At 47.6% G+C, this 20,395-nt stretch overlaps 7 protein-coding genes across 7 annotated transcripts; 3 read left to right on the top strand and 4 right to left on the bottom strand.

Annotated features, from left to right (window-relative positions):
- Nucleotides 1-745: 745 nt before the first annotated feature.
- On the top strand, nucleotides 746-4,748 carry DFL_008676 (uncharacterized protein; the record flags this gene model as incomplete). Its single annotated transcript, XM_067638441.1, has 9 exons — nucleotides 746-928; nucleotides 1,223-1,436; nucleotides 1,497-2,104; nucleotides 2,164-2,552; nucleotides 2,617-2,915; nucleotides 2,983-3,054; nucleotides 3,112-3,273; nucleotides 3,331-4,474; nucleotides 4,538-4,748. The coding sequence occupies 9 exons, from the start codon at nucleotides 746-748 to the stop codon at nucleotides 4,746-4,748; spliced, it is 3,282 nt and encodes a 1,093-aa protein (XP_067486329.1).
- Nucleotides 4,749-5,751: 1,003 nt separating this feature from the next.
- Nucleotides 5,752-6,865, bottom strand: DFL_008675 (uncharacterized protein; the record flags this gene model as incomplete). The annotated part of the gene is made up of 3 exons (XM_067638440.1): nucleotides 5,752-5,964; nucleotides 6,234-6,577; nucleotides 6,679-6,865. The coding sequence occupies 3 exons, from the start codon at nucleotides 6,863-6,865 to the stop codon at nucleotides 5,752-5,754; spliced, it is 744 nt and encodes a 247-aa protein (XP_067486328.1).
- A 331-nt stretch (nucleotides 6,866-7,196) lies between these two features.
- On the bottom strand, nucleotides 7,197-9,318 carry DFL_008674 (uncharacterized protein; the record flags this gene model as incomplete). The annotated part of the gene is made up of 10 exons (XM_067638439.1): nucleotides 7,197-7,325; nucleotides 7,386-7,441; nucleotides 7,503-7,724; nucleotides 7,787-7,837; nucleotides 7,890-8,032; nucleotides 8,088-8,586; nucleotides 8,658-8,751; nucleotides 8,825-9,060; nucleotides 9,120-9,186; nucleotides 9,256-9,318. 10 exons carry the CDS (start codon nucleotides 9,316-9,318, stop codon nucleotides 7,197-7,199), a joined length of 1,560 nt encoding a protein of 519 aa, XP_067486327.1.
- A 730-nt stretch (nucleotides 9,319-10,048) lies between these two features.
- On the bottom strand, nucleotides 10,049-11,586 carry DFL_008673 (uncharacterized protein; the record flags this gene model as incomplete). The annotated part of the gene is made up of 4 exons (XM_067638438.1): nucleotides 10,049-10,532; nucleotides 10,587-10,817; nucleotides 10,886-11,378; nucleotides 11,451-11,586. 4 exons carry the CDS (start codon nucleotides 11,584-11,586, stop codon nucleotides 10,049-10,051), a joined length of 1,344 nt encoding a protein of 447 aa, XP_067486326.1.
- A 533-nt stretch (nucleotides 11,587-12,119) lies between these two features.
- Nucleotides 12,120-12,684, top strand: DFL_008672 (uncharacterized protein; the record flags this gene model as incomplete). Its single annotated transcript, XM_067638437.1, has 4 exons — nucleotides 12,120-12,168; nucleotides 12,235-12,305; nucleotides 12,385-12,509; nucleotides 12,576-12,684. 4 exons carry the CDS (start codon nucleotides 12,120-12,122, stop codon nucleotides 12,682-12,684), a joined length of 354 nt encoding a protein of 117 aa, XP_067486325.1.
- A 184-nt stretch (nucleotides 12,685-12,868) lies between these two features.
- On the bottom strand, nucleotides 12,869-14,240 carry DFL_008671 (uncharacterized protein; the record flags this gene model as incomplete). The annotated part of the gene is made up of 4 exons (XM_067638436.1): nucleotides 12,869-13,380; nucleotides 13,439-13,747; nucleotides 13,804-13,838; nucleotides 13,900-14,240. The coding sequence occupies 4 exons, from the start codon at nucleotides 14,238-14,240 to the stop codon at nucleotides 12,869-12,871; spliced, it is 1,197 nt and encodes a 398-aa protein (XP_067486324.1).
- A 171-nt stretch (nucleotides 14,241-14,411) lies between these two features.
- On the top strand, nucleotides 14,412-16,720 carry DFL_008670 (uncharacterized protein; the record flags this gene model as incomplete). Its single annotated transcript, XM_067638435.1, has 5 exons — nucleotides 14,412-14,445; nucleotides 14,502-14,745; nucleotides 14,812-14,899; nucleotides 14,960-15,289; nucleotides 15,353-16,720. The coding sequence occupies 5 exons, from the start codon at nucleotides 14,412-14,414 to the stop codon at nucleotides 16,718-16,720; spliced, it is 2,064 nt and encodes a 687-aa protein (XP_067486323.1).
- Between the last annotated feature and the right edge of the window lie 3,675 nt (nucleotides 16,721-20,395).

Here is a 20,395-nt window from a genome sequence, read left to right as displayed (position 1 = left end):
CCGGGTATTATTTATTTATTTATATATATATTTTTTTTTTCACTTTTCTTTTCTTTTCCAACAGGTAAGCTTAGTTTCAGATCAAGGGTTTCATCTGAACTACCTATTCGACCAGCCAGCGGCGAATAGGAACGAGGTAGTTCGTACGGACTCAAAATCAAAATACTTTTAACCAAGACTTGAAGTCAGATCGATTGAGGTTTTTTGTGGAGCATTTGTTTTATTTTATTTTGTTTTGTTCCCGCCCCCAGTATCCCATATATTGTGCAGAGCTGTTAGAAGTTTGGTGCAGAGCAGAGCAACAAGCTTCGAATTTTAGCTCCATCAATAACATCTCCCCACCATTCCTCCTCTTCTTTCACAATCACTCCTTTGCTCCCCGGTAGATTCCATTAACCTGAAAGAATCTCAGGCTTACCAAAATCGCAGTTTCACTCCATAGTAGGAGAGCGAGGTAATTCCAGCTGAGCCATCCAACTCTCCGGCCTCCTGCAGCTGCAGGCTGTGCGTGTCCGTCCGTTCGAGCTGACAGGTCAAAATTCCCATCTGCAAAAGGTGCCCCTCGCGTAACAACAAACATTTTTTTTTATCGCGAACGAACAAAAAGATCCATTCAATCGACTCCACCCCTCCTTTCAATCTCTTATCGGTGTCGAGCCACATTCTTCGCCTTCATCCTCCCCCCCCACCATCCTTCAGTAAACACTCGTTGCCTACCAAAACGAGACCGACAACTCACTCAAATATGTCGGACGCTTCGATTCTTCCGGAGCTAGAGCGGTTGCTCGGAGCACTCACCAGCACAGACAATGCTGCCAGATCTCGAGCCGAGGAAGTTCTCGCGAACGAATGGGTCGGCCAACGTCCAGAGATGCTCATGTACGGACTAGCCAGCTTAAGTACCGTTCGAACCAACAATAATCCCAGTGTAAGTCACATTTGAGCCACTTTCCGGTTACACAGCCCGTCCACTCGGTTGTTATACCGCTTCGATCTGTCTCGGGGGGCCTGATCCGTGGTCCTGCTTGGGTGTCCGCAGGGCTTGGTAATTCAGTTTCGCTTTGAGTCGGTGTCAATCCCGCCTGTTCTGGGAGGGACTCCTGGTGGTTCCTTCGAGAGACCGATACTTGAACACAAAGCGATCCGGATCTTCTGTCACACCCGCACTCCCACCTAGCGCCGTGTACTCTCCATTATACACCATGCTAACTCTAAACTATAGTCTCGGTCGTTTGCAGCCGTTCTGTTTCGACGTATGGCATCGAAGACGGTCAAGAAACCAGAGCCGAGAGACCTGTTTATCTCCATAGACAGGGATACTCAGCAACGGGTTCAGAATATTCTTATCCAGTGTTTTGCCGACGAAACAGACCATCAAGTCCGAAACAAAATCGGCGATGCCATAGCTGATATCGCACGTCAGATATACGATGATGGTATGCGGGAAATATGCCTCCAATGTCTGGAAATCGGACTATTACTAATCAACTGTTTAGAACGAGTCTGGCCGGAACTGCTAGGTACTCTATTCCAAGCGAGCAAGTCCGCCGACCCATCGCTCAGAGAGGGAGCATTCCGTATCTTTGCGACAACCCCAACCGTCATTGGTGGAAATCAGTATCAGGCCGTTTCGCCAGTCTTCCAAGACGGCTTCCGTGACGATGCCGTCTCCGTTCGCATTACAGCCATGGAGGCGTTCAGCTCTTTCTTCCACTCGATCAAGAAAAATCAGCAACTTCAATACTCGGCACTCCTCACTGATATGCTCAACATTCTCGTTCCCCTCCAACACCCTGATCACAGCGACAACTTGTCAAGGGCCTTCATGGCGCTAATAGAATTGGCCGAAATTGCACCTAAGATGTTCAAGGCTGTTTTCAACGGGCTTGTCAAGTTTTCCGTTAGCTGCGTTCAGAACAAGGATCTCGGCGATCAGACGAGACAAAACGCCTTGGAGTTGCTAGCTACATTTGCAGATAACGCCCCGGGAATGTGCAGGAAAGACCCCAACTACACCGCCGATATGGTAACACAGTGCTTAAGCCTTATGACCGATATTGGAATGGACGATGATGATGCCGCCGAGTGGAATGATTCCGATGATGTGAGTAGTCTGGTGTGTCTGGATTAAAGAGGGCCAACTTGAACTAACAACCATCGCAGCTTGATATCGATGAGAGTGACATGAATCACGTTGTTGGTGAGCAGTGCATGGACCGATTAGCGAATAAGCTCGGCGGTAAAACTGTCCTGCCGCCCACCTTCAACTGGTTACCCCGAATGATGAACTCGGCATCCTGGAGAGACCGACACGCATCCTTGATGGCTATTTCTGCTATATCAGAAGGATGCCGAGACCTGATGTTGTCAGAATTGGATAAGGTTTTGGAACTCGTCGTACCTTCTTTGAAGGATGAGCATCCCCGAGTAAAATGGGCCGGTTGCAATGCAATCGGTCAAATGAGCACAGATTTTGCAGGAACTATGCAAGAGAAGTACCATGCTGTCGTCATGGACAACATTATCCCAGTCTTGGGATCCGCTGAGCCACGGTATGGATTAGTTCCACTATTCGCCGAGCTACCTTGAGGATATATCTGATGAGTGCTCTTATAGTGTCCAATCTCACGCTGCTGCAGCGCTCGTTAATTTCTGCGAAGAAGCAGAGAAGGAAATTTTGGAGCCATATCTAGATCGCCTCCTCACAGCACTATTGCAATTGCTTAGGAATCCAAAGCGCTACGTTCAGGAGCAGGCATTATCCACAATCGCAACAATTGCAGACTCGGCTGAGCAAGCGTTTGCAAGATATTACGATCATCTAATGCCGCTCTTATTCAGCGCCCTGAGCCAAGAGCAGACCAAAGACACCAGACTCCTCCGTGCCAAAGCTATGGAATGTGCGACTTTGATTAGTATGTTCTCTTCGCCATCCCTAACCCTCTTGCTCAACAGAATTCTGACTCTTTACACTACAAATAGCACTTGCGGTTGGAAAAGAAAAGGTTGGAAAAGATGCCGTTGCTCTCGTTCAGATCCTCGGGAAAATTCAACGTACGAAGAAACTTCCGGAACCCGCATCAATGCTACATAGCTAACTCCCATTGTTAGAGAGTGTTACCGAGCCGGACGACCCGCAAGGCCAATACCTTTTGCACTGCTGGGGCCGTATGTGCCGTGTCATGGGAACCGATTTCTTACCTTACCTCCCCGCCGTCATGCCGCCGCTACTCGAGTTGGCTAGTGCCAAAGCAGATGTTCAGCTGATGGATGGTGGGTTTCCCTTCACTTTCGGTATCTCGGAATTGCCGCTAACTTGTTTTTCTGTAGACGAGGAAGAGGTTCAACAGATGGAACAAGAAGAGGGTTGGGAGTTGGTCCCCGTTCGTGGAAAGTACATCGGAATTAAGACTTCGGTACTTGACGACAAACATATGGCGATCGAATTGCTCGTCGTATATGCTCAACAGTTGGAGGCCGCCTTTGAACCATACGTCGCCCGCGTTCTGGAACAGATCGCCTTACCTGGTTTGTCGTTCTTCTTCCATGACCCTGTCCGAACGGCATCCGCCCGATGCATTCCACAACTCCTCAACGCTGTCAAGAAGGCTTCCGGCCAAACCTCGCCAAAGATGATAACCATCTGGGGCCCAACCGTCAACAAGATATTAGAAGTGATGAACACGGAGCCTGCGGTCGATACCCTTGCTGAGGTCTACAGTTGTTTCTACGAGTGCGTCGAAGTCGTTGGACCAAACTGCCTTTCGGACCAACATCTCGTTGCATTCGCAAACGCTTGCAAGACAACTTTGGAAGACTATTTGAAGCGTGTTCAGCAGCGTGAGGAGGAAAGACAGGGACTCGAAGAAGGCGAAGAGCTTTCCGAAGATACTTTGTATGCTTTGGAAGACGACCAAACACTTCTGGCCGATATGAACAAGGCGTTCCATAACGTCTTCAAGAGTGTGACCGTTCGTTTCCTCCCTTGCTTCGAACCCCTCCTTCCTCTTTACCAGAGGTTCATTGCTAGCCCTGACGCTAGCGACCGTCAATGGGCTTTGTGCATCGTTGACGATTGCATTGAATTCTGTGGTGCGGAGAGTTGGAAGTATCGCGAATATTTCCTGAAGCCGCTCATGGACTCCCTCCAAGACGATAACCCAGCCATCAGACAAGCCGCTGCATATGGTATTGGCATTGCCGCCAAGTCAGGAGGCCCTGTCTATGCGGAGTTTGTGGCCGCCGCCCTCCCCGCTCTTTTCCAAGTCACCCAGCTTCCCAAGGCCCGTGTTGAGGATCATGTTTACGCCACCGAAAACGCTTCTGCCTCGATCGCTAAGATTCTACACTCAAATTCCTCGAAGGTTGGAGACGTTCAGGCTGTGGCTACAGCATGGCTTGATACTCTCCCAGTTATAAATGACGAAGAAGCGGCACCATATGCCTATGCATTCCTTGCTGAATTGGTTGACCGGTAAGTTGGAATACCAGGACACCCAATCGGCCTAATACTCACTAATACGTTCTCCACGCTCAGGAAAAATCCCGTTGTCGTCTCTCAGGCCGGGAAGGTATTCGATCTGGTTGTCCAGGCTCTTGACGCAGACACTCTGAGTGGTCAGACAGCTGAGAGAGTTGTCGCATCCATGAAGGCACTCTTGCAGACACCAGGGATCAACCCTCAAGCAATTCTTGCTGGGATCCCAGTCGCAAGACACCCTGTTGCGCAAAAGTGGTTTTCGTCGTAGCCTAATTCCCGAATAGAAAGCGAAAGGCTAACCATTGAATTCTTGTAATAAATTTTCTTTGTTCCTACCTCTTTCTTCCCTATCTCAGATATCATGAATGTACTCCGGTGTATGTTTCTTTTTCCTCTCTTCCGGAAACCGTGTCTCCTTTTGCAACATTTTCTATATACAATATACGTTGTTATATGGATACATTGTGATGAAACCCATTACCGTCCTGCATTTTTGATATCCCTCCTCTCCCCACCGCACTTCCTCCAAGCAGTAATAGACATATCTTGCTGCGGTGCTGAGGCCCCAACTCTTTCCTTCCCTTAGGTAGTCGGTTAAGTTCGGCGTTGGATATATATTGCCATGTAAACTTCTCTTGTATAGATCATCCTGCGTACAAATCTTTCACTTCGTACCCCCCAGTCCAGTATCCAGCAAGGGGACTATAAACTTAAGTACTTATATAATTACGCAGTTTAAAATAATTGTGCTACCGAGCTTCCAAGGCTAGGTATTTCATTCGTGATTACTATTTCCGTTGCAAGTCCCAAGTCACGTTCACTTGGAATTTCCAAGTACAATCCACGATATCGGTGCTCCATACATATTATGTATTAGTAAACTTGAAAGCCAATCCTAGACCTGCACATTTCACCCCGATTTTAACAATTGCGACAACGAAATACAACAAAGCTTTGAGTTGCTCGTCATCGGTGGTATAACGAGAACCTTCCCTTCAAAGAATTCATCAGGGCACGCTTGTGAATCACGATTAAAAGGTTGAACGCCTTGGATCCTTGGAAATCGATCATATTCCTGGTAAATTTCGTATTTCATGTACGCGATAATAGTAATCCTAGATCCACACCGCTGTGTAACAAGACAATGATACCCGAACCCTGCACCGACCAAAAACCAATATCACCATAACACCGCCCATGATATAGATAAAAAATAGCTAGCTATCTTACACATCGTCCGTTCCTGTAGTCTTTACATCTATGGTGGAGCTTCACTCCAATTCTTCGATGACAACCTTCTTCTTCTTTGCGTCCTCGGTGACAACCATCTCGTCCAGTCGGTCAACTTCACTGCTTTCTTCTCTTGCTTCTTGAAGCCTCCGTAATTCATAAATACGGTCGATTAACTCTCTTCGTTCATTGGTTTCTTTATCATCGCCGCCAGATGAAGGTTTCAGTTCTTCGAGGACACCTAGGCCGAGGTTCTTTTTGTAACACAATTCGCGTTAGTAATGATACTCGATCAATAGGCTTTTTTCGAGAGAGTGTGTGATGAGGGTTTTTTTAAACAATCAGATTCGAATTCTTCGCTGTTCGCTTCATCCCCCCGTTCCCTCTATATTTGATAGGAAGGGGTAGCTCAGAGTGAGCTGGGTTTAAGCGGTAAATGTCATCATGTTGTGGGTAATATCGTGTAACGAAACAAAACCCGGGAAGTCTTAGATCGAAAAAGGTATACATAATAGTAACTTACCATCTCGATATAAGGCTGTTTGTTCTTGTTCCGCTTTTTCGACTTCTTAGATGACGATGGTATATCCGCACCACCTCCATCTTCAGCGGATGTCTGTTGCGGACCCAGTAGATTTGTGATCAAGACCTCCGCGATAGCATTCGGTGGCAGCGCGGTCGGTGCAGATTCGTCGTCATCCGACGTATCATCATCTTCACCATCCGACTCTTCCTCGGAATCGCTGCTGTCGCTATCGCTATCGATCTCGATCCTCCGATCCGCTATCCTTCCCGCGAGTTTTTCTTTTTCAAGTTGTTCATCGGCGGCTTTTAATGACGGTAAGAACGCAGCTAGCCTGTTTCTTACTTGGAGGGTAATCAGTACTCGAGCCAATTGGTTATAAAACGGACAAAAAAAAAAGGATAATGGTAGAGGAGATGGAGATGGTGATAGAATAAACACGTACGATCGGTAGCCCCGGCCAGGACGCCGTCCGGGTTAATCTTGAATTCCTCGCGATCGAATTGAATCCGCGGTTTCTTGGGTAACGATAGTGTAACGATCTCATCGTCGGTTGTGGCTGTAGGTAATGAGGGTGAAGGGGGTGTCGGGATGGCGCCCAAGTCGACCTCTGAGGGTCGTTTCAATGCCATTGTTTTCCTTTGTGGGAGTGAAGGTGGTTGTCAGTGGGAAGAGGGTTCGTTGTGGGAGGAACCGAAGATCGAAATTTATATGGACGATTTTTTTTTGTAAGTTGTTAAGCGACCTGTAGATTTTCTACCACATGGTCAACGCAAATAGGTGAGCATGGCAAATTGAAAATGCTGGTATTTTTGTCTATGGATATCCTCTGACATAACATATATGAGAAAAAAGGGGTTCTGTCTCTTTTTTAGGGCACATTCATACGCCTAGGTTCAGTTTTAGGAAGATGCAATATTGGGTAGAAAGGGGATTATGTGTACGGAGACTGGGGAAAGAAATCTAGAACGTCTTAAGGTTATCCGAAACCTTGAACTCCGGTTCGGTTACTGTCCTTAGGTGCTCGACGGACGTGCCTTCGGCAATTTCGATGAGAGTTAATCCTTCCTTGAAATCAACGTCAAAGACAGCCTATGAGAAAACCTAGTTAGCCAACTATTCAATTGATTAATAAGAAGAATTAGACCGTACCAATTCGGTGATAATTCTGCTAACGCAACCCTTTCCTGTAAGAGGGAACGTGCAGTCTAAATCCCATCATGTTAGCGAAGAAAGTCGAGCGGAGTGTATTGGAAGATAAAAACGTACTCTTAACGATCTTCGCTCCACCTTTCTTATCAGTATGTTCTGTAAGAACAATGACTTTTGTCTTCTCTGGATTGGCGACGAGGTCCATAGCACCTCCCATTCCCTTGATCTTCCCGGGTAAAGCCCAGTTTGCAAGATCACCGTACTCGTTCACTTGCATGGCACCGAGCATAGTAAGATTGATCTTGCCGGATCGGATCATGCCGAAAGATTCGTCCGATCCTATATGATACGATTAGCCCCCGACGTAACTTTTGTTTGAATAGTTTGGTGTTCCAACGTACCGAAGACGGATGCTCCACCGTTAAGAGTAACGGTTTCTTTTCCGGCGTTGACTAGATATCGCATTAGCTTTGCACGTTAGGGTCTTGGGTTCGAGATACTTACTAAGATCTGGATCTGCCTTCCCCTGTTGAGGATATGGACCCAAGCCCAAGATACCGTTCTCGGACTGTAATGTGACCGAGGTATTGGGATCCACAAAGGTCGGAGCCAACATCGGCATTCCGATACCCAAGTTCGCGAACATGCTGCCAGCACCTGTCAATCGTATGCTTACCGACACTATCCTCAAGGGATACATACCCATTCTGGAACTCCTTCGCCGCTCTCTTCACAATCTTTTCCCTCTTTGATCCACCACCACCACCCGTAACAGCCTCCTTGATCTCTTCCTCAGTCTTCGCATATGTGAATTTTTCAATCTCCTTGCTGGCCGTACCCTTAACAACCTTACTAACATAAACACCCGGCAAATCCACCATAGCCGGTTCAATAACTCCAACGTCAACAATCTCCTCCGCTTCGACAATAGTATTCTTGGCTCCTCTTCCCATGGCGCCGTTGAAGTTCTGAGCTGCTAGACGGAATTGTGCGTTACCGAGTTTATCCGCCCTCCACGCTTTTACGAATGCAAAGTCGGCGTTGATGGCTTCTTCCATGATGAATGTTTTACCGTTGAAGACTCTGGTTTCTTTGACGGGGGAGTAGACGGCAACGGTGCCGTCTGGGTTGTATTTTACGGGGAGTTCGCCGGTTTGACGCCATGTACCGTAGCCGGCTGGGGTGAAGAATGCGGGTATACCTGTGATATAGAATCTCATCAGTATCGAACTGCAGATTAATCGATCGTTCGACGGATAGTTAGTAACATACCAGCACCGGCAGCCCGACATCTCTCAGCCAATGTTCCTTGAGGCGTCAACTCCAACTCGATTTCTCCAGAAAGGTACTTTTTTTCAAATATTTTCTACCCAAAGAATTAACATCGTTAGCCTTGTTTCCACTCGGAATCGTCGGCAAAACCCCCTAGAAAACCTTACATTCTCCCCAACATAGCTAGCAATCATCTTCCGAATCTGTCCGGAAGCTAATAATTTCCCCAAACCCTTCCCATCGGTCCCCGCATTGTTCGATACAGCTGTTATATCCTTGATATCAGGTCTCTTCTCGAGTTCGTTGATCAATGTGTCCGGAACACCGCAGAGTCCGAAGCCGCCGACTAATATCGTTGATCCGGATTTGACGTCTTTGATGGCGTCTTCGGCGGATGCGCAGACTGTATCAGAGAGGTTAATGACCTTGCTTTTGTACTCAATTGAAGAGGGAAGTCCGTACCTTTATCTACTTCTCTGTAACTCTGCGTTGTAGTGAAGGTTCTGAGGGAGGAATAGAGGATATTTCGCTGGAATTAACGGACGTCATATGGTTAGCAAAAGATTGGTTTTATTTTCAATGAAGGTTGCGGGAATACCTTGAGTAAAGATCTCGAGGCGAACGCCCGAGTCGTTCTGTATAATAATCCCGTCGATACCATGGTGGGGGTGTAAAATTATTGTTCGGATTCTATCGTACCCTCAAACAGATCTGTCGGCTTGATACTATCGACCTCGAAGTTTAAATAAGGTAAATGAGTATTCGAAATATGCTAGGAAAAAGGATGAATTGATGAGAAAGAAGATATCAGCGGTCCTCAATCAATAGCAATTGCGCCTACTGGTCCGAGGCTTATATTTCGGAGGGGAGGCTGCATGCATCGGAGCTACCCCAGATTCCGGCGCTGTGCTTCGGAGTCGCACTTTCTTGAACCGGCTAGCATCGGAACGAGACCCTGCGCCCGTCACGAGTTATCTACACCGAACGAATAGAGAATTCATAAAAAGCATATGAAATTCATATGTGTAATTGTAATTGAATAGTACAAAGTCGCAATCATATGATATCATGAGCTCAAGAAATTTGATTGAGGGGTTTGATGTATAAGTACTACTGTATAGTGTGCGCCCGGCTTCTTCCCCACCAACCCCCACCCCACCATCCGAACCCGCCAACCTTCTCCGACTCGAGGAATCGAGAAAAAACAAAAAGACCAGACTCGAAACCCCATAACGAACCTAGGGATATCCTTAAGAATGAACACGGTGTAATGTAACATGATGCACGTGGGCCTGTAAAAGATCATCGCCAAAGTAAACGAGAACAAAAAGAGGTCATCCAAAAAATTAAAGACGCACGATAAAAAGCAACCAAAGGGGTTATATCTGCACCTACGCGCCTTCACTACCAAACTCCGCAGTCCAATCATTACTCTTCTTAACATCTTCTTGACTGACAGTCGGTCTGCTGCTTTGTACAGCCTTAACAAAGTCCTTGAGGGTCAATGGAGGTTCCGCTAGGTCCTCGCTCTTAACGTCAACCCATGTCATTTCCATAGCTCCCTTGTCGCCAGGGCTGCACGGCGTAAGCTTTCTCTTAACCACACGTTCCTCCCTGTCATCATTCTCATCATTCGTCCTTTCTGATACATCGATCCACTTGTAGTGTGTCGCCATCTGGATTTTGCGAATAGGCTGCATCAAGGCGTCATTCACCGCAATACTGATATCGGAACCAGAGTAACCTTCAGAAATTTTACCGAGGTGTCGGTAGTCTTGAGGTCCTAATTCGCAAGGAGTTGCGCCGACGGCGATTTGGAACATTCGCTGGCGGGAGGCAGCATCGGGTAGGGCGATGTGTATTCTTCGTTGGAAACTAGAATGACTTGTTAGATTTATGCTATCGGCATAGGGTGAATTGTAAGCTTACCGTCTACGAATAGCGCCATCCAATTGCCATGGGATATTTGTAGCTCCGAGGACTAGCACACCGGTCGAATCATGACCTACACCATCCATCTGCACCAACATTTCTGTTTTTATTCTCCTACTGGCTTCCGACTCTCCTTCGCCTCGATTACCGCAGAGGGCGTCGAGCTCATCGATGAAAATAATCGACGGCTTGTTCTCTCTTGCCATACTAAATAATTGCTTAACGAGCCTAAAGGGATTTCTACGTTAGCTTCGTGGTCCTGTGCGGTCCCAGTGTGTCGCACATCTAGGCCTTACCTTTCCGACTCTCCCATCCACTTGCTAACCAAATCACTGCTGCTCACGGAGAAGAAAGTGCTATTCGCCTCCGTCGCCACCGCCTTTGCCAGATAACTCTTACCGGTACCCGGAGGCCCATACAGTAAGATACCCTTCCACGGCTTCCTCTTCCCTGTGAACAAATGCGGGAACTTGATAGGTAATATGACAGCCTCTTTCAGGGCCTCCTTTGCCTGTTCCAAGCCAGCAACATCCTCCCATCGAATATTCGGCTTCTCAGTCAAAATCGCACCGGATAACGCGCCTCTAAGCTTCTTGGAATCGGTATCGAGGTCATCTTCGTCGCCCTTCCCCTTCCCCCCGGCACCGGATTCCTTCCCATTCGCACCTATCGCTTTCGGTTTCTTCTTGTTGGAGTCGTCCGCGAGGTGGGTCTTGAGTTTCTCGGCGCGTTCCATGTACTCGGTGGCCTTCTGGCGGATTAATTCTTTGGACTTTGGGTTCTTCTCCCCTAATTAGAGCAGCGGCTTGTTAGCAGATCCGTTCTCGCATCGTTTTGGAGATGACGGAGGGCTTATCGCACATTTCAAAGCTAGCATGAAGAGGTTGAGAGAGTCATAGTAGCCCTGGTAGGCTTTCTCGTAGTTCTGAGCGGTATCATCCTCAATGGCCTTCTTGACGGTTTCTATCGCCCTGCCGAGAAAGTCGGTAGTCGCCATGGTGGGAGGTCAAGTATCGTCTGTTTCGGGCTGACGAAGGGAAACGGCACGAGGTTATCGGATTTAGAAATCGAAGGATGAATGTCGATGATGTCGTCAGAAGCCGCTCAAAAAACACATGCACGCCGGGCGGGAAGAAGGACTCGGTCAAGGTCGCAAAAAGAGTTAGCTAAAGAAATCCTGCCGTAGGTCCAGGCCGCCGTATGAGAATACGTAATTCTGCTTTCGTCGTTCTTTTTGCAGAAAAACGAGGGGAGAGAGAAATGGTGGACCTTTGAGGGGAGGTTTGTCGTTGACGAAGTGCACATGGGTAAAGGTGGAGGTTTCCCTGCGCTAAGGTTCGAGCCGGTTCGTTTCGCTTTGCCCGCCAAAATACAATCCCACATTTACAATTATCAATATCTTGCAGAGCAGCTTCGGACCAACCAACCAGCTGGTCATACGTCAGAGCTACCATCTTCGACGACGCCGGACGGACGGGACTCACGAATCTACTTGGAGGTTTATTACTGTTGGGACGGGACGATATCAAGATGGCGAATGTACAACAGTTGTCCGACGAGTTTTCAGATCTCCAGAAGAGTATGTTACGAGCCCCACCATGCACAGCCAACTATTGTGTGATGACTGTGGTTAACAACCGTTTAGAGCTCCAGGATGTTATTGAAGCCCGTCAGAAGCTAGATGCCCAGCTTTCGGAGAACCAGGCCGTCCAGGAGGTACTTTTTCCTACCGATTCATTCGAAATTTCGACCTACAGTCATCGATCCTAACGGGTTACATGCACGTGTGATATAGGAATTCAAAACACTCGATGCGGACGCAAATATCTACAAGCTCATCGGACCTACTTTGATAAAGCAGGATAAGGACGAGGCGGTCATGAATGTTGATAAGCGGTTAGATTTCATCGAGAAGGAAATGTACGTCCCTACCCTATAGGGAAATTGACTCGGGCACAAATGCTAAACTGTTTCATTCAATAACAGAAAGCGGATAGAGGGGCAAATTGCTGAGTTCTCAGAGGCCAGCGAGAAGAAGAAGGCAGAGATAATGCAGATTCAAATGCAACAGCAAGCGCAGGCGCAGCAGAAATAGTCTTCTAGCTCTGAATACTAAGCATGTCGATATATATCTCAACATCCTTAATCACCAAAAGTTATTTCACGAGGATAGCTGTCTGTACATATACGATGATACCCACGACAAATTTACGAGGATACTCTAGATATTGTTACTCATATATTGGTAGAAATATCGTCGTGATGGTCTTGATGGACGATTAAGCTTCGGCCTTCTCTTTCTTATGCTTCCTCTTCTTCTCTTTCTTGCCTTCCTCGTCACGCTTGCTCTTCTTTTCCTTCTTCCCGTCCTCGTCTCTGCTCTTATCCTTCTTTTCCTTTTTCGATTTCTTCTTCTCGGTCTCTTCCTCAGGCACATCCTCCTCGATCGTCGCGACTTCTTCCACTGCCTTTGATTTCTTCTTCTTCTTCTCCTTCGGTATCTCCGCGACCTGACTTTCGCTCTTCTTGGCTTTCTTTGGTGTTACAACAACTGGCTCTGCTTCGTCCATAACCACGTCGTGGTCTCCGTCCGCTACAAGGTCTTTCCGGGGTAGCACGGCTTCATTGATCCTATAGTCGGACTCCTCCCCGTATCCCGCTGGCATAAACCTCATCCTCAGGCCCTCTGGTTGTTTTCGAGGCGGGGGCGGTAACCCCTGTTCTCCAACTTTCATCCTTCCGGATGGTGGTGCCTCTGTTATTAAGTACTGAGCAGCTGGTGCCACCGATGCTAAAGGGTTTATCGTTAGAATACCATCTCAACCCATAGTTCTGAAACAACAAAGTACCTAGCTGGTATCCTTTCTTCCCCTGTTTGGGGACCATGACCTTCATACTCGAACTGACTGCGTCCACCGACCGCCGTATAGTAAACTTGACATCATCTGATTCGATAGTCTCGCCTTCCAATCCACTGTGAAGCTTTATCTTCTTGACGTCCGAGAACTTGAATTTAGAGGGCGCTGTAAATAGGAAGATTTGTTTGCCACCTAGTGATGACGAGATAGAGCCTGCGGACGTTATGTCGAGGGGGGTAAATCCGGGTGGGACATCTTTGTCGAGGGGTAGTTTGAATTGGGTGGTCTTTAAAGTTTTCGCTGGTTCTGAGGCTTCACTTTCGTCCTGGTTCTCCTCGCTCTCTTCTTTATCTGACTCCTCCTCCCCTCTGAAGATTCGGACTTGGATTCCCTGTAGATATGTGATGAGTATATAAGCCTGCGATATGCAAGGGTAAAAGCGGTCAATATACTCTTCGCTCGATTCTTCCACAACTTCCACAACCTTCTTGCTCTTCTTCTTCTTATCCTTCACGGATTTCGGATCAGGAGCCGCAGCGCTCTCTTTCCCCTTCTTCGATGAACTGCTCCTAGCTCCATTGACCTTCTCAGTCCCATCTCTATTCCTTTTCTTCGAAGTCTTCTCTGTCGCCTTTGGAGTCGTCTTCGCTGGCGGCGCATCCGTCATCGGCTCATCGTCATCGAGGTCGGAATCATCCACATATTCCGAAGATTTCATCGGCTTGGATTTCGACTGCCTCGGCGACTTGGCCGTCGACGTTGTCGCGGATTTTGAGGTTGATTTCGAGGGCATTGTGCTTGTGGTTCGTTTAAAGAAGTGGTTCGTCGAGAAGTTCGCTCTTTCGAGGTAAACTTTTTTTTTTTTCTCGCTTCCTTGTCTGCATCGCGTGGATGCATGGTCTCGGCACGAATTTCTCCCATTCCAACATTCTAATTTAAACCCCAACATCATCTGACGATAATAATGTCGAAAAGAACGAGCGATAGTAAAGTCAAAGGTACGAAATCCCTTAATCATTCACTTCCGATCTATTTACTAAAGCATATCTCACAGCACCCCTCAGCGCGCTCGCCGCCAGACGTCTGCGACAGCAACAATTAGCGGCGCAAGCAGAACCCTCGAACTCGACGCCCAATGGCGATTCACCCGCCGTTACACCGGGCGCCGAAGCAGCCCCAGTCCTGCATAGTAAAGACGTACCGAATACCGGTCCTCCGGCGCCATTAAAATCACGGAGTCCATCTGCGATGCCTCCCAAGGAGACGACAGATTTCGCTCCAGACCTCGACACACCACGGTAAAAAGCAACATGTATATGCACTAGCACTCCTATTGCAGGCATGGGGCTAATGACCGGGTTTAGACAAATTTCAAATTTCGTACAGACGGAGGATAATTACGTTTATGATACCCAGACATTGGAAACGACGGTCAAATTGCGCCGGGGGGAGGTACGGAGGATATGTACGACACCCTGGGGCTACGGAGCATATACTAAGAATGATTATTAGTCTATTGTTATTCAAGGCGAATACAGGATATCGGTCATAAGCGGCAATATATCCATCTCTGGCGCCATCCTTGAGACATCAGCCTCCTTCGATGTTATCGCGCCTTCCACCCAAGCTCTACCCGTGATCGAATGCGCCCCAAAGTCGAAAAAGCGGAAAGTGGATAAAACTGCGAGTAAAGGCGGAGAATATGATGCAATATTCAGCTTGCAGAGTACGCAGAGCGGATTGAACGATATTGGAAGGATATGCCCTCGTTTCGATAGAATATGGAAACCGCCATTGGCCAGTACTACCGTTAAATCGAGAGCTTCTGATTCATTTACACCGGTACTCCCTCTTGTACAATTGATTATGGGCCTCCCGAGTAAGCTTCCTAATCCTTCGAGATAGATTCTCACAGCGATTCAACCCACACCGGTCCTCACCCTTCCCCCCTCCTGGCAACCAGCAATCACCTCCCTCTCCTCAACGAAACAATCTCCAAAATCCATATTCATCATAGGCGGGAAATCCGTCGGGAAATCTACTTTCAGCCGGTATCTCCTTAACACCTTGATAACAAATTCACAACAGTCAGCAGTAGCATACCTCGACCTCGACCCCGGCCAACCGAGCTTTACACCACCATGCATACTCTCATTACACAAGATCACATCTCCGATCGTAGCTCCCTCATTTGCTACCTTTGGAACTACGGAAATAGTACGGCAGCATCACATGGGCTATATTTCTCCGCGTGAGGATCCAAAATACTACCTACGTTGTGCGGCGGATTTGATGAGGGGGTACAGGAGATTGGTAGAGCAAGATGAGAGGTTGACCTTGATTGTTAACACATGCGGCTGGATCAAGGGTATGGGACGGGAGCTACTGCAGGAATTAGTTGCAGTCTGTGAGCCAACTGATGTGGTGGGTCTGGGGGAGGTGGATGGGGTATTCGCAGAGATATTGCCGGATGGGAAGGGAGCGAAGCGGCATCTGTTAGAGGCTGCGGGTGCCGGTGCTGTGGTTGGTAATACTCCCGGCGGCCAGCAGTTTACACCGGCGGACTTGAGGATGTTACAAACTATTGCATATTTTCACCAACAGCAGCCCAGGAATGGTGGTAGCGGCAGTGGTAGCACGCCTTCCTTCGACTTTGGAAAACATCTTACAGCGGTACCACCTTTACTCGCGGCTTATAAAGGACCAGCGAAGGTTATTCACGGGATTACGATCCTAGATACGGGTATTACACCAGATCTCACGTTCACGGCATTAAACGCAACAATTGTAGCAATAAAGCTAGTCAAAAAAGACGATAGGGAACATCCGGCAATCCGGTATCTTGAGGATTTGTACGGTGAAAACGACGATGTTACACCGTACATGCCCGCGAACCGATTCGACGGTACGAGCGGAATGTTACCGTCCGAAGGTACGGCGACTGCCGGATTGGCGATAATTAGAGGTGTTGACGAAGCCAACGGGGAGCTCCAAGTTTTGACACCAATGCATGAGGATGAAATTAACGGTCACTTGGAGGACGGGTGCAGGATTTTGTTGTGTAGGGGAAGAGACGAGATGCCGGTTTATTTGATGTGGGACTGGAGGGACGGGAGGGCAGGGCAGAAGGGACGGGGAGGCACGGGAAGCGGTGGAGGGGTGGAAAAGATGCCCTATTTGGACTTTGTAGATGGTGGTGAAGTGACAGGCAAGGGTGCGAAGGAGTGGAAAGTGCGGAGGAATATTATGAGGAGGGGGCAACAGAGACGGTAGAGAGAAGCAACAGCACATTCCATGTGTGTGCTCTGGTTCTTGGAGGTCTGCGGGGCATTAACGCCAGACGTTGGAGACGTTGGAGATTTGTTGGAGGGTGGTGCAGCGCACCAATGTGCGGTTGGAAGCGAATGCAAGCGATGGGAAGCGATTACGTTTTAGGAACCCTACTTACACTTCGCAAGAAAAGGACAAAGAAGTTTGTGGAGAAATGGAAGTTGATCAACTGCAGCTTTGGGAATAGACCGGACATGAAAGACATGGCCGGGACCGGGTCGCTCGGACCCATCAAATGCAGCCTTTGGCGATTACTAAGGGCGGCGCAAAACATCGACTGATCCCGTGCATTTAAATGTATGTAAGTACTATTTGGAAAAGAATGGCATTTCTACGGTCGACATCTTCACCCACCGAACGAAGGAGAATTGGAATTACCACGATATCGAAAACCCTTCGAAGGAATGTGTTGCAGACCGTTGCCTTATCACATTTTGCCCCTCTTTTTGCTATTTCGAGATTGCATTGATTCTTTTTGCCAAAATACTTGGTTGGGTATGCTGCAAATGTGAACCCAATCGGTACCAGAGTATGCAAGGCGAAAGGGTTGTGATTCGGTCTGCATGCAGCGATTTGAGTGCTTCAACCACAGTCTTGGCTTGCTCTTTGATTCTTACATGTAAGTACAATACGAAGGGTGCATTTTGGAGCCACACGAGGAACGATAACGTTTTGTATGGGGGCTAAGATTAAATTCATTCTGATCGGTCAGAATGAAAACCAGCAGATATCAGGATTACGACGCGGACTTCTAATAGGTCAATTCTAAGCTTGTCGGCTTCTGTCAAGCTTGGTCATGAAGCTATCGTAAAACCTGCGTCTTTGCGCGGTGCATCCTATTGGACGGGTGGATGATATAGCTTCCCTTGGATTTCAAGGAGCGATATTCACACATGTGATAATAACGTCCTCTAACTAGTAGAAGAGTAATTCCTGATCATGAAAGATAGCACGGACGGAATGCACAGGCTTCCCCGGTAAGAGAAAGCAAAGTGGGGAATATTTTTGCAGGTTTTTTTTTTATCTTGCAGGTCCTTTTTATCGAAGCTTGAGAAGAAGCAAATGCATACTCGTATTATGTACGTACCTACCGTACCTACTTGTACGTCTGTATGTACGACGAGGAACCAAAAGGCCGGTTTAACATTTAGTTTCCTGTCTTGCAGCGTTTAGTCGAAAGGTTAAGTTCTATCTTGTCCCCTTCTCGCGAATGTTCATGGAAGCCGAGATGGTGGTGTGGGAACCCTCCTCTAGACCCATTTGCGGTTCAAAAAGCAGTTAGGACGTCCGTCTGCCAACTTGATAACTCGACAGAAGAAGTGGAGGGGCAGGAAGTGGCTTGGGGGGAAAACGGCTTTTTTCTTGTTGCATGTTGTGTGGGAATGAATTTGGGGAAGGTTCATTGGAACCGCGGGTGCGGGACAAGAGATGGTGGGCAATGTGGGTTCTCGCAATATCTTCGTGTGAATTCCAAGGACTTTTAGAGGATGCAGATGCGATGTATGGGAGGGAGTGCGGGTCGGTGGGATCGAAAAAGTGGCTAATACTATTTTGAACAGACGGTTTCTAGTTCTTGTCCGTAGACGGGACAAGGTACGAGATGTTTTTGATAAAAAAAAGAGACTGAAACAAAACTCTAGCCAGGCATCTCTACTACTGGGTATTCCTCCTGGCCTCGAGACCAGCAAGTGTATATCCTCAACAGAATTTTTCATCCTTCACTACTCACTTTGAAGAGCTCGTAAGACCCTGCGGAGGCGGTCATGAGTAGAAGGATGACTGGCTCGTTTGCGAGACCCGCGCATTTCGGACGAGCTCGCTCGTGCGGGAGCCGGAGTCGGGATTGGGAAGTGGAGATGCTTGTACGGTATACGACAGGCCTGACCTCGGGGTTCAGAGGTTCCAAGCTAGCATCCGAGCGAAGGATCCCGGAGAGCTCGAAAATATACTGGCTATCGATGTCAGCCAGAGCGAAAGTTTACCATTGTCTCTATGGATCGTACTAGACCAAGCTAAGCCGGGATTGATATAAGGCGGACACGGACTCATCGTCCAACTAACATCCGTTCGAATCAAGGTTTTTGAGGAGGCAAATGAAGACCCTTGCTTTATATCGGAGCTAGAGTCTAGCGCTAAGTTAAGGCCGTCGAGTCGCCGTTTGGTTTTATTGTAGCCATTGTTGACTTTTAAGGCTGATGAATTTGAGTCAGTGGCCTCGGCTCTTTCAATTAAAAGTAATCCATCAATAACCGCGAGACATTTCATGGAACAAGCCAATTCCCCGTACTCGGGAATGTCATTGTTATAATTATCCTTCGAACGAGCAAGCAAGCAAGGTTCGCCGCATTCGAACATTGCCGGGTTTACCATGAATGACAAGACAGTTGCAGCGTAGTGATATTACTCGGCAGGTTCCATACATGTCTCTAAAATTGGCCCACTGATATGACCATGGTCGAATGATGCCGGTTGCAGCTGGTGTTAGGATTGGTTTTTGGGAAGCGGGTTATTTAGGAAACCTGGGATATCCAAGATGATACGATTCCAGGGATTATGGGGGATTTCTAATATATATCATCATAATCATGAATTTGAATGTATTCAATAGGATATGAAGGGATTTCGTATCGGACGAGAATCCGAATATCGAACAAACGGAACAGGCATGATCTTTGAACCGTGCAGACGGCTCGCATAACTTTTCAGAACTTTTGGTATTTTCTTTCTGAGCCCTTTGTAACTCGAACTCGGAGTCGGCTCGGCAGGAAAGTCCCATCGATAGGTATCAGGATTTTTCAGTTAACCGATTGCATTTCTCACCATGCGCCGGCCTTTTGCTTTTTGGCAAGAGAGGATCACTCGGGGAATTCCAAAGATGAAGTCACGGGTTAATTATCAGAAGGAGGACGGAGGATAGAATGTATCGTCTACCTATCTCGTCGAATCGAAAAGGTGATCTTCGCGGACTTGGGCCTTAGTTTGGTTATTCGAGCCTCGTTCGACCGTTTGATTCGTCTAGTGAAGAAGTACGTGCAGAAAAAGACGATGCAGCCAGCGCGCAGCAAGCATGCGGGCGGCCACCGTTATCTCTTGGAACCTTTAAAAAAAAAAGAGAGTTTATGTGGGTTTCTTGCGTTCACGTAATTATAATGCAGATACATTCCTTGTTTCTGTTGTCCCGAGGAAGTTTACGCGACTAGGTCTTCTGGATGCAGGCGTTTACCAACAGCTTGATAGACGGATATATGCGAAAGAAGAAAAGAAAGGTAAAAGGTCTGCGATTTAGCATCATGATCAGTAATGGTTAGATCGATTTAGGTGGCGTTGATATTTAGAACTCTCTGGTGATATTGATGTTAAAGGCGGACGCACGACCCTCGTATTATCAATGTATTATATATGTCCTCGATCGTACGATCGTAAACGTCAACTGCAGCCGCGAGACCGTTGGCTTGAACCGTTCCGGACGGTCGGATCCGTGGACGTCGGCCCCAGCATTCTTCTGAAACTTCGTCTTCGGTCTTTTTTTTCATCCATTCCAATGTCAATCCAACCGCAGAAGATATCGGCCGTTTTCACAAAAAACACATGACATATCGCTGGCGATATCTTTTGGAC

Source organism: Arthrobotrys flagrans (genome assembly GCF_004000055.1).
Source record: "Arthrobotrys flagrans strain CBS H-5679 chromosome Unknown unitig_1, whole genome shotgun sequence".
NCBI classification, from domain to species: Eukaryota; Fungi; Ascomycota; class Orbiliomycetes; order Orbiliales; family Orbiliaceae; genus Arthrobotrys; species Arthrobotrys flagrans.
This window is presented reverse-complemented; position numbering and strand designations above follow the sequence as displayed.